General features: G+C 43.0%; 1 protein-coding gene across 3 annotated transcripts in view; it reads left to right on the forward strand.

Moving 5' to 3' along the window:
- LOC308334166 (serine/threonine-protein kinase D3-like) overlaps positions 1-12,500 on the forward strand; it is a 51,030-nt gene that overhangs the window by 29,913 nt on the left and 8,617 nt on the right. For all 3 annotated transcript variants that reach the window (XM_080790772.1, XM_080790770.1, XM_080790771.1), the window contains 8 exons: positions 700-892; positions 1,282-1,359; positions 1,496-1,688; positions 3,276-3,399; positions 4,315-4,392; positions 8,234-8,543; positions 11,578-11,630; positions 12,318-12,390. In XM_080790772.1, coding sequence (XP_080646898.1) covers positions 700-892; positions 1,282-1,359; positions 1,496-1,688; positions 3,276-3,399; positions 4,315-4,392; positions 8,234-8,543; positions 11,578-11,630; positions 12,318-12,390 — 1,102 coding nt within the window. The remainder of the gene's footprint in view (positions 1-699; positions 893-1,281; positions 1,360-1,495; positions 1,689-3,275; positions 3,400-4,314; positions 4,393-8,233; positions 8,544-11,577; positions 11,631-12,317; positions 12,391-12,500) is intronic.

Consider the following 12,500-nt stretch of genomic DNA (forward strand, 5'->3'; position numbering starts at 1 on the left):
GAAAGGCACTTGAGGTGAGCTGGAGGCTAACTAATGGAATTTTCCAAATAACGGTTATGATTAATAGCAGCCTTATACACGCAGGCTGCAGTTTTAGAGTTCAATGGTCATAAACAAACACACATTTGTGTCCCAAGTCCCTGCATTTCAACATCAGGAACCGCCCGGCGTCCAAATAGAACATTATGGGACAAATGGACCCATACAGGCTCAGAGTTACAGACATGTAAAGGCCTATTCATACTCCAGTTTTAGGGGATAAGATAAGGTGACCACCGAAAACTACAACATGACGTCACGCCGCGGTGATAAGCGACTCACCGCTCACCCCAACACATCTCTCTGTTTTTACTAACCACCGTTTTTTCAGGGTCCCCAGGACCCAACATTAAGAAACAGTGGTATGTGTAATAATATTCTCCTCTCCTCTCCTCTCCTCTCCTCTCCTCTCCTCTCCTCTCCTCTCCTCTCCTCTCCTCTCCTCTCCTCTCCTCTCCTCTCCTCTCCTCTCCTCTCCTCTCCTCTCCTCTCCTCTCCTCCGCCCCCCCTACCCTCTCCCCTCCTCTCCTCCGCCCCCCTACCCTCTCCTCTCCTCTCCTCTGCTCTCCTCCGCCCCCTACCCTCTCCTCTGCTCTCCTCTGCTCTCCTCCGCCCCCTACCCTCTCCTCTGCTCTCCTCTCCTCTCCAACCGGCCCACAGCGCCCTCTCCTGGGCGCAGCGGGGAAGCGTAACTCCCTGCTGAGCGGCCGGCCCATCTGGATGGAGAAGATGGTGCTGGGCAGGGTCAAAGTCCCCCACACCTTCTCCATCCACACCTACACCCGGCCCACCATCTGCCAGTACTGCAAGCGGCTGCTCAAAGGCCTCTTCAGGCAGGGCATGCAGTGTAAAGGTGAGACGTAGACTCGCAGTCAGTTGGTGGAAAAGTAATTTAAACGTACAAATTATGAAGTACATTTTGTACGGTATTGAAATGTCCCTAAAAAAATATACATATTCAAATATAATATTAATATAATAAACTAAGTATGCACCCCAATTGTAGATCAAGGCTTGTAGATCCGCAGATCGACAATAACACATATCCTAGGGACCTAGGCAGATGACCAGCATACTAATTACCATGTATAGCTTTTGGCAGTTGAGCTTTTCCAGAACAACCTGCAAAGACTGCCCCTGCAGGACAAACAAACATCTACCGATGCTTTGATCCTGGTTTGAATTAAGACATACTGTGTAATACCTAAAACCTAAAGTCTTGTGTTTCTTTTCCTGCTGTAGATTGTAAATTCAACTGTCACAAGAGATGTGCTGCCAAAATCCCCAGAGACTGCCTTGGAGAGGTGGTCTTTAATGGAGGTGAGTTAGATTCTGCTGTGACTTAGTCATAACCCCAAGCCTTTGAAAATGTTTTGCAAATCTTGGCCTATAACGACATGCCCAAAGAATTAATGCCAGGTTGCATGTGATTGTCTGTCTGTCTGTGTGTCCCCAGAGCCTGCCAGTCCCGGCCCAGACTCGGAGGTGACCATGGAGGTGGACAGTGGTGACGTGAGCAGCGAGGGGGACAGACAGAGCATGGAGGACCAGGAGGACACAGCGTCCACCCCGGAGGACCACCAGCGCTTCTACATGGAAGGTCCCTGTTTGGACGGAGACAGAGACGATGAGACACTGAAGGCTATCAGGTACAACTACTGCACCACCACCTCCACACATACACTATTGTTACATCATCGCCTAATCGCAATTATTGGAGATATTTGCAATTATTTTTGCATAATCGGCAATGTTGAAATGTAGCAAAATGTCCATACACCATTGTTGATCTACATTCTACAAGCTTAAAGATCTGTGCTTGTGGACCTGTGCAATTTGTGATTTTACGAAGTCTAAAAGGCAAACAGAAATACAAATTGTAACATTCCAATGTTCAATGTAAAAAACACAACAAATCGTTAATTGCAATTATTTGTGTGACAATTACCGGTAATTGTCAACTTAAAATTGTAATCATGACAGCCCATATGCATACATTAAAGGTTGAGAAGTGAGAACCACTGAATTATTATTATTATTATTATTATTATTATTTTTGTAACTAATTCTAGAGGGTTAAATGGTTCAATCAACACCCTGGCAGCCTCAGCTGTCTGTCCATCTGTCTCTCTGTGCCTAGCTGTATGTCTGTCCATCTTTCTCTCTGTGCCTAGCTGGGGTGCATACTTAGTTTAGACTAGTCATTGGTTAGACATGGGTTAAGGTTAGGTTTAGGTGTGCTGCCCCGTGGGAGGTTAGGTTTAGGGTGATGGTTTGAGATAGGTTGTAGTTGTAGAACTAATGACTGGTCTAACCAATGACTAGTCTAAACCAAATACTGTCTAAACTAAGTACTGCACCCGTCCATCTGTCTGTCTCTGTGCCTAGCTGTATGTCTGTCCATCTGTCTGTCTCTGTGCCTATAGCTGTATGTCTGTCTCTGTGCCTAGCTGTTTGTCTGTTCATCTGTCTGTCTCTGTGCCTAGCTGTATGTCTGTCCATCTGTCTGTCTCTGTGCCTAGCTGTATGTCTGTCCATCTGTCTGTCTCTGTGCCTAGCTGTATGTCTGTCCATCTGTCTGTCTCTGTGCCTAGCTGTATGTCTGTCTAGCAGTAGTATGTTGTATGCAAAAGTATTGCTTTTCGGGTGCAGTACTTAGTTTAGGCAGTTTTTGGTCATTAGTCCTACATCTACAACCTATCTCAAACCCTCACCCTAAACCTAACCTCCCACGGGGCAGCACACCTAAACCTAACCTTAATCCATGTCTAACCAATGACTAGTCTAAACTAAGTATGCACCCCTTGTTTTTCAAATGTGTAAAATGTATAAAAACCTATTGAAAATAAAAGATCGACAAGCTGACTTGTGACTTGTGGAGCGTCTATTTTCAAATGGCCTAAATGTAAATATACAGTAGGGCTGTCTGTCTGTCTGCGTGCCTCTACTAGTATCCAGACAGACAGTAAGGAGAGTGGACAGCTCTCTGTCCTGTAGAAAAGAAAGGCTATCGGGTGACAGGCAGGGGATCGGACCAGTGTCCTTATCGCCGAGAGAGGCTGGAAACCTTGTATGTATTGCTTTCCGGAGAGCTAAGTTATCTCTGTGTGTGTGTGTGTGTGTGTGTGTGTGTGTGTGTGTGTGTGTGTGTGTGTGTGTGTGTGTGTGTGTGTGTGTGTGTGTGTGCGTGTGTGCGTGTGCGCGTGTGCGTGCGCTCGTGCGTATTTGCCTTGCAGTCCGTGCACCAGCAGCAACATTCCTCTGATGAGAGTGGTTCAGTCTATCAAGCACACCAAGAGGAAAAGTTCCACGGTGGTCAAAGAGGGCTGGATGGTTCACTACACCAGCAAGGACAACCTGGTAATATACTGTACACCTAAACATAGACAGTACAGTACAGTACACCCTCTATCCCTGCGGACCCCCATTTAATGGCATTTCTATCTCTGAGACCCCAATTGGTATTGTAAAATCAACGTTAATTTAACTCTGAGAGTGTACAAATGGAACCAAATGTATTCTAATGTTGCGTTCACACGGGCAGACGCAGCGATGCAGTCTACCGTTCACTGTCAATGGAAGCCAGCGACGTGAAGCTACGAAGCAAATCCGACACTTGCAGCTGCTGCAAAAGCTACGACAGCTACTGTGTAGCTTTGCTTCTGCCCGTGTGAACGCAGCATAACATACACTTACATATTCTCAGATATATACATATCTGACATACGTACATGTATACACACACACACACACACACACACACACACACACACACACACACACACACACACACACACACAACACACACACGTACACATGCACTCTCCCCAGATATATATATTCATCACGGTGTCAAAACAAGACTGTACACTGTTCTATACATTTAGTGATCCTTCCTGACGATGTCTGTTGATGTCGGGCAGAAACCTTGTAACTCCATGTTTTTTTGGAATTCATTATATTAGTGTCATACAAAAGTAGCAAAAACAGCCAACCAACCACCGTGATATGACACGCTGTGAGCTTGTAGATTGGCGATTTTTTGTAATTTTTGAAGAAGTAAAAGTGTCTGTGGGTTTAAAAAATATATTGAACCAAGGAGAACAATAGCTTGTGATTAAATATGAACTACATGGGAATCGGATTCGGAACTACATGTTTTTTATTCCCATTTTCTGAAAAGTAATCGTCTTGGAGAAGGTTTAGGAAGTAGGAACGACATCGACGGCACAATACGCAGTAGTCTGATGTCTTTCTGCTGTTCTCCTGTTTCAGAGGAAGAGGCATTACTGGCGCCTGGACAGCAAGTGTCTGACTCTGTTTCAGAACGAAAGTGGAGCCAAGTTTTACAAGGTACACACACACGCACGCACGCACGCACGCGCGAGCGCGCATGCACACACACACACACACACACACACACACACACACACACACACACACACACACACACACATTACATTAGTGTACATTAGTGGTTCAGTCAAGGACCCCCAAATCGATGTATTTGGCCATGGACCCCCAACTGAAAGGTTTTTGATATCCATATATGGAATTGACCTGTTCTGACATTCCATAATGTTGATCTGACATCAACATATGGCCAGTACAGAATTCATTCCATATGGTGATCTGCACACGACCTCGCCCTTCTCGCCCTCAGGGCGTCTTACTGGCAATAATGAGTTGCTCGCACCCCTTTAGCAGACATGAGATAGTAGAGACAGTCAGAGTCAGAATCCCCTCATATTCCTGTAGTTTGTATAATATCATTTTGAGGACCTGAACCTGAACCTGAACCTGAACCTTGAGTATTTACTTTTACTTCTACTTCCAATACTACATATTGTACTTTTTCTCCACTACATTTGAAAACGTTAGTTACTTGTTACTCAAATTTTATTATTATTACAAAACCTATGACCACTTGCGATGCTTTGTTGAAATGCATTTTTGCGACACATTGTGAGCTTGTAGATCTGCTATTTTCAAAAGATTTGTATACTGTACATTTGAAAACTTGAAATGGGACATTCTGCATTCTGAGTACTTTTAACTTTTTGTATGTTAAGAAGAACATTTTGATATCACTTTTATACATTTACATTTTTAATTCTGGACTTTTACTGTAAGAGTATTTCTACATTCCAGTATTGATACTTTTAATTACAAAATCACACTTGTGTGAAGTGAGGGGTGACTTTTTTGCTTTTGTAGGTCAAGGGGGTCCATAGACTTGGCTGCTACATGACAAGGTGGCAGCCAAGAATCTGTCTTTTTTTCCTTTCTTCTATTAATTCTCCAGTGCTGTTTCAATTAACTGTTTCTTGTGAAACTTTTTTCTTACGTGGTCAATTAATGCCCTAAACAAACATTAAACTCCATAGACTTGGCTGGTAAACGATTTACGTCATAAGTGCTCCAAACAAACATACAAAAGCCCATAGACTTGGCTGCCTTGTGACGTAATGTTCAAAAGCCATGCCCCTCAAAAATGTGAGTACTTTTCCCACCACTGCTGCCAAGTATATATATTGCATAAAGGGCTAATGTTTTTGATGTGAGGCTGACAGCCAGCCAGTTCTTTGATGTTTGGTCACAGACAGCGGTTGTGCTGGTGACCTGCTCGACCTCCCACAGGATGATACCTCAGCTCTGAGTCTCTTTGGAACACAGACACATCATCACACTGCAACCCGAGGAGGGAAGACGTGCCTGGCTGCTGCATGGCATGCATGGAGGCTGCACTGTAGCTCTGCCAAGCAGTGTTCCTGCTGCATGGCATGCATGGAGGCTGCACTGTAGCTCTGCCAAGCAGTGTTCCTGCTGCATGGCATGCATGGAGGCTGCACTGTAGCTCTGCCAAGCAGTGTTTCCAGAAGTTTTAAATTAATAAGCAAAACAGGTCTATGAAAACAAGGCCAAAAGAAGTGACTATACGTAGGCCACATGAGCACTTTGAACCCATATACGTCGCCTATTTGAAAATAGGCGATTTACAAGCTCACCAATGCCTTGCTGCTAGCTGTGTGCGCGTGTGTTTGTGTGTACGCCAGGCGCCAGCTATTGCTATACTTGCGAGGGCCAGGCGTCCCCACAAGTATAGTGGAATTTGCGTGTGTGTCTGTGTGTGCGTGCTTGCGTGCGTGTGTGCGCTGGGTGTGTCTCATCCGCGTATCAGTGAGGGACCATAACAGGACGGGTTAAGCATTCCAGTTCCACATCAGAGCAGAGTGTTTGAGGGCAGCAGAGGTGAAGTAGGCTACCTTCCTTTCCCTTTAATCAGTGGACCAGGAGGTTCTGTTCAGACCTCAACCAGGTGCTTCCCCCTGTCTGTCTGTCTGTCTGTCTGTCTGCAACGCCCCGCACATCCCTTCTCTCCTCTGGCCATGTGACCAGCCCACTGGTAGAAGTGCTAGTATGATTGGCAGTGGTGGGGAAAAAAGTATTCAAATTTTAAAGGTATAGTGTAGTTTTTCACACACAAATGGGCAATTTTTGTGTGTTTTTCTATCAAAAGTCAATTAAAAATATTTTGTATTACTTCCTGAAAACGAAAACGTGCTGCGTGATGACGTGTCGAGGCCCACACCGATAAAAGCCAATAAAAATGAAGCTCACCCGTTTCATTCCCCATATCTCCGCATCCGTCCAGCACAGGCTGCACAGCTGCTACTGATTACAGAAATCTTCCGTTTTTATTCCCATTCAAGATAACATCCAGACAGCGTATTACTCGGTTTCAACTTACCGGTAATCATCACGCTAAAATAGCTGAAAACATTATAGGGTAGAAATAAGCCACATAACAGTAAACTGGTACAGTGGAGTAGAATATGCTGTGTCAAAAACAGAAATACTTGAGTAAAGTAACCCCAAAGTTGTGCATTTAAGTACAGTACTTCAGTAAAAGTACTGAGTTACTTTCCACCACTGTAAACCAACCACACAATATATAAGGCCATATTGGTTAATATCCCTCCCTCTCTCGTCCTTTCATCTTCGGGTGTGTGTGTGTGTGTGTGTTTCTGAAGGGGTGGTGTATGTGTGTGTGTGTGGGGGGGGGGTGTTGAAACAGGAAGTTAACATGGACAGAAGTTTTAAGGTTGAAAGGTGTCCGGTCACACGAGGTCAGCAGACGACAGTCAGGCCTTCAGGAGAACAGAGGGGTCGAGTGTGACAGATAAGATTGGTCCAAGTGCTTTCTCTGACAGCCGATTGGACGAATTCCCGGATCTCTCTCCCTCTCGTGCGATCCGTCTTTTATTTTATTTTTTTGATCCGGGGAAGGACACTGTATTCTTTGGTGGACGTCTCGATGGTGATCCAGACTCAAACAGAACCGTCTCCCTCCTGGAGAGCGTTTAAGGACAGGAGCTGAGAATCATGGAATTTTGTCCATAAAAACCTTCTCTTGTGAGCAGCGGCGGTTTGGAATGACCTCCTACTGTATCCTTGCCGATATTTATTTGTCAGTTAACCGCTTAAAGGTAGTGTACGGGATTTTTTATTAAAACAAAAAGTTAAAGCTTTGTATTCTGATACAAATCATTGCTATAGATTTATAGTTTGTTGATTGTTCAATAACAGGGGGTCTCTCCGGCCCTTTATTATAGAGACAGGTCAGGATACTGGTTTCATGCATTCAGGATAGAGAACTAATTTATTCATAAATTTGTCTGCTCATTGTTTCATCCCTTCCGATTTCACTTGTTTATTCTAATATGCTGCATGAGTTCTCTCTCCTTATTGGACAACATTGGTATCCTGACCGGAAAATATATTTTACTAGAGTTTATTAGAGAGCTGAAGAGACGGGGAGACCCCTTTTGTTACTGAACAAACACTATGGCAATCCCTAAATTTCAATATCACTTGAGTGCAGTGCGCTGCCGTTAAAAGTCCTATTGCACTGTACTTGTAGTAGTGTCGCGCGGGCGATCTTCAAGCCCATCTTCAAGCTCACAACTTGAACACGAGCTATTTTCTCATGTTTTGAAAAATCTTTTTCTTTACATTAAACTTTTTAGAACATTCTTTCGGCCCCATTCCAGGAGATTCCTCTTGTCACTGAGAGCGAACACGGCAGAGACACATTGGCAAGCTCATAGACCTGCTAATATTTTTCTCACATTCTGAAATCCTTTGGAGACGCTTCTTGAACAACGTTTTGTGAACCCCGCTCTTCTTCCAGGAGATCCCTCTGTCGGAGATACTGCAGGTGGATCCCGCTCAGGACTTCAGCTCGCTGGCGCCGGGCAGCAACCGCCACTGCTTGGAGGTGATCACGGCCAGCATGGTGTACTACGTGGGGGAGAACATCCGAGCGGGAGGAGGAGGAGGGGAAGGTCTCCTCCTCCACCACCACCACACCGCCACGCTGGCGGCCTCTGGCCTGGGCCTGGATGTGGCGCAGACCTGGGACAAGGCCATCAGACAGGCCCTGATGCCTGTCACCCCGCAGTCCAGTGTCTGCACTGTCCCTGGCCAGGGCAAAGACCACAGTGAGTTACGCTGCTATTATGCTTGGGGCCTATTGATATGACAACTTATGAGGTGACCACCGAAAGGCTGGTCAACTTATGAGGTGACCACCGAAAGGCTGGTCAACTTATGAGGTGTTTTTGGGCCCTGTGGACAACAGTTGCACGGGGCAGATATGACAAAAACTTAAATATACAAAGAAATGACTGACAATGGCCAATACCAACAGGCAACCACTCCAAGGAACAGCAATGTCCGTGTTAACCTATGTGACTATGTGTGTGACTATGAGTACCAGTAGGGGCAAAAGTGGCACTGTTGTGCCAGAAACAGAGAGAGAGAGAGATAGTGCTGCACTGTTGCCTGCTAATGAGAGAGAGAGAGAGAGAGAGAGAGAGAGAGGAGGGGGGGCAGGGGGAGTGCTTTACACAGAACATCAAGCAAACAAAACACTACCACCACTATACTACTATTATCATTAATATTATTTACTGATTAAATAAAGGTTATACTGTATATTTATTATTGCTACTACTATTATTACTGATTGATTGATTGATTGATTGATTGATTGATTGATTGATTGAATAGTTTATTAGCACGATTATTAACAGTACAGGAAGTGCAGTCAAAGGTTATGCTAAAAGTATAACACAAAAAGCCCCAGCAGGGCCATGGTTCCATTGTGGTCCATTGGACTCAATTCATCAGTAATACATAATACATACAACACATCTCAATACAATACAAAACATATTGTAATAAAGCTCAGTAGAATCAGGGGGTGGAGGGCAGAGGATTCTACTATAGAGCACAGGAATTCTTAGTTATCTTAGTTATCATGACTTTGTTAGTTTTGAGTTTGGGTAGGCAGGGGGTCGACTACTGCCTACTAATAATATTAATGATAAACTAAGCAAAACTGACCACAATTTCTTCCCACTATCAAATACTGTACGAGGATGACCCTGAATGCCTTTATGTTTTGTTCGTGAAATATTATGTAATGGAGACCAGATGACGGCTTGTTTTTTTGTTTTGAAATGAACACTTATGCACTGCAGTGAATAAACACCCACATTTTAATGTAACGATCCACACGCATGCGCACGCACTCACGCGCACACACACACACACACACACACACACACACACACACACACACACACACACACACACACACACACACACACACATATACACACACACTGACAGGACTCAACGTGCTCTTTATAAATGATGCGTTTGTCAATGTGTCCATTGGCTTTTTTAAATTGTCACTGTCAAGGCAGAAACCTTGTATCTCCATATTTCAACTTTTGATGTTATTTTCACATTCAGTCTTCATGACTGATTTCACTCATTCTTTATACGATTAAACCGTGTTACAATAGTTAAAACTAGCAATAGAATGCATTTATATTATTTAAATTGTAAATTGATGTTCAGAAGCATCTTCCATAAGAAATAATGGTCTTGGATATTTCATAAATGCAATGGTTAACGCCTCAACCTGTAATTTCTTCAACCTGTTGGCTGTAGACAGCAGGAACGTAGGTTTAGAAATGTTCTAAAGATAATTGTACATATTGTTTATGAAACATAGCAGTGCTAGACTCCATTCACGCTGTTTCAGCCTAACAAGAAATTTCTATTTGTGAATTTGGAACCAATCTACAAGCTTGTAGAATGTAGATCATCTATTTTCACTATTTACAAATTAACAAAATGAACGGTTTTTGACATACAAGGTTTCCACCCGAGTCCTGACAGTGGCGAAATGATCCACAGTCCTGACAGTAGACCCACACAGTGTGTACTCTCACATTGAACTCCTTCACAGGAGGATTAGCAGACTGATGTCAAATATTGTCTCTGTTGGGTGGAAACCTCATATGCTTTACGGCACGTTTGGACCTTGTATATCTGCTACTTTTGATGCTTTCGTGTGTAAAATATGGAGAGAAGAGGTTTCTTCCCGCCAGAGACGATAATATCCAGGATTAGTGGAACATGAAGGTATTGCAGAAGGAAATGTTACAGACTGTATAGTTTAGAATAGATCCATGGTTCTTGAAGAAACTCGCTTACTGCTAAGTACAGTTAGTACTGTTCTAGTAGCAGTCTTGTAAAGTGAATAAGTGATATTAATAACATTAATAGTTTTTATTGTCCCCTAAGGGGTATTAATCTTCACAGTCTGTTCCAGCACACAACAACACGGCACACAACAACATAACACCAAGACAATACATGGAAGTTCCCCACAGTATACACAACCATCATTGTACAGCAGGGAAGGCAACCTTAGTCAAGGGTGCCTAGGGGAGGGTGATCACTGGTACACTGGCATAAGTGCGTGTGAGAGAGGTTTTTATGGCCAGCTTAGTGTCCAAATGTAAACACAAACTTTGTCCTAACACAAACATTAAAAGCCATTGATAGTGAATGGCCAGTTTGGAGTGTTTGTGTAAATACAAACATTAAAAGACTATAATGTTTGGCCAGAATGAGTTGAGTATGATGACGTATGATGATAAGAGTATTTTGGAATATTTAATTTTAAATATTCCAAAGTTAATTCTAACCCCCCTCCCTACAAATTGCATCCTGATCCTGCACATAATTGTACATTTATTCAAATTCAAACTCGTAACTCCTGACTGGGGGAGGATTCTGGGAGATAGGTGGGTTATTGCTCTGAGTCTAATGATCATTACATCCTGGTGTTAAAAAAACATTCATAAAGGTTATGTATATCCAATGCAGCAGCGTAACTAGATGTCCCAATGTTTGTGTTAGGACAATGTTTGTGTTTTTTACACACACCCTCAAAGCTGGACATAGGAGGGGCTAGCGCCCCTCAAAAACACGGGGAAACTGTACAACAGAACAGGTTGAACAATGCTACAGTAATAACAGAACGGACGGGCAACAGACAACGATCTTAACTTACCGGTACAGATAACATGACGTGTTTGCTGAGAGCTGTATAGAATAAGGATATATGCAATAAAGTGTTGATTGATCTTATTGATTTTGTTGTCTCCACAGAGGACGTGTCCATCAGTATATCTGTGTCAAACTCACAGATCCAGGAGAACGTGGTAGGTAACATAAAAACGCGACAAGAGCTGTAGACCTATTGTGCATGCGTTGTGACACGTGGTCCATTGTGCAGCAAAGCATAGCACAGGCTTATGTGGTTAATCAAAGCAATGGATTTAGTTGATTATAAAAAGTCGATTTGATTTATTTTTTTGTCAATTTGTTTGATGATATAATAAATATAGTATATATAATTATAAAAACCATGCTTCTTGATTATTCAATTAACCTGCATGAGCAAGATGAAGATGGTAAAATGTATATTTTCAGTTGCCCATTCATAGTAGCATGTGTGATCGAGACCTGTACAAACATATTCTGGTATTTTGTTTGTTGTTTTGTAATAAATGGTAACATTAACCCATTAAGACCTGAGGACAATTCTACAAAATACTTATGTTGCTATAACAGTGATTCTCAAAACCTTTTCATGTCAAAGACCCTCTAAAATCTCATAATATTTTGTCCCAGGGACCCCCAGCTTCGCTTTAGAAGAATATATATGATCAGTATTTTCCACAAAATGTTCACAATTTTAAAAAGTTTTGAATTGCCAAAGTATTAAATCTAAACAGTGACACAGATGCTTTCCAGGTTTTCATGGGTTCATTAATATTTTCAGGAGGCATTGTTTATTTTTAAATGATTTGGTAACTATTGTCATTGCTGTGCTGTGTGTCCGTCAGGATATCAGCTCTGTGTACCAGATCTTTGCCGACGAGGTGCTGGGTTCTGGACAGTTCGGCATCGTCTATGGCGGTGAGTCGACACAAGGATTTTAAAAACAAAAAGACGGAAATTATTTGTTTTTCTTTGCCATTTGCCTAAAATTGCCCAGAATTGGGATCCCATGGTTGAAGTGAGGTCCC

The sequence above is a fragment of the Protomyctophum bolini genome (assembly GCF_963924005.1).
Source record: "Protomyctophum bolini genome assembly, chromosome: 19".
Lineage (NCBI taxonomy): Eukaryota > Metazoa > Chordata > Actinopteri > Myctophiformes > Myctophidae > Protomyctophum > Protomyctophum bolini.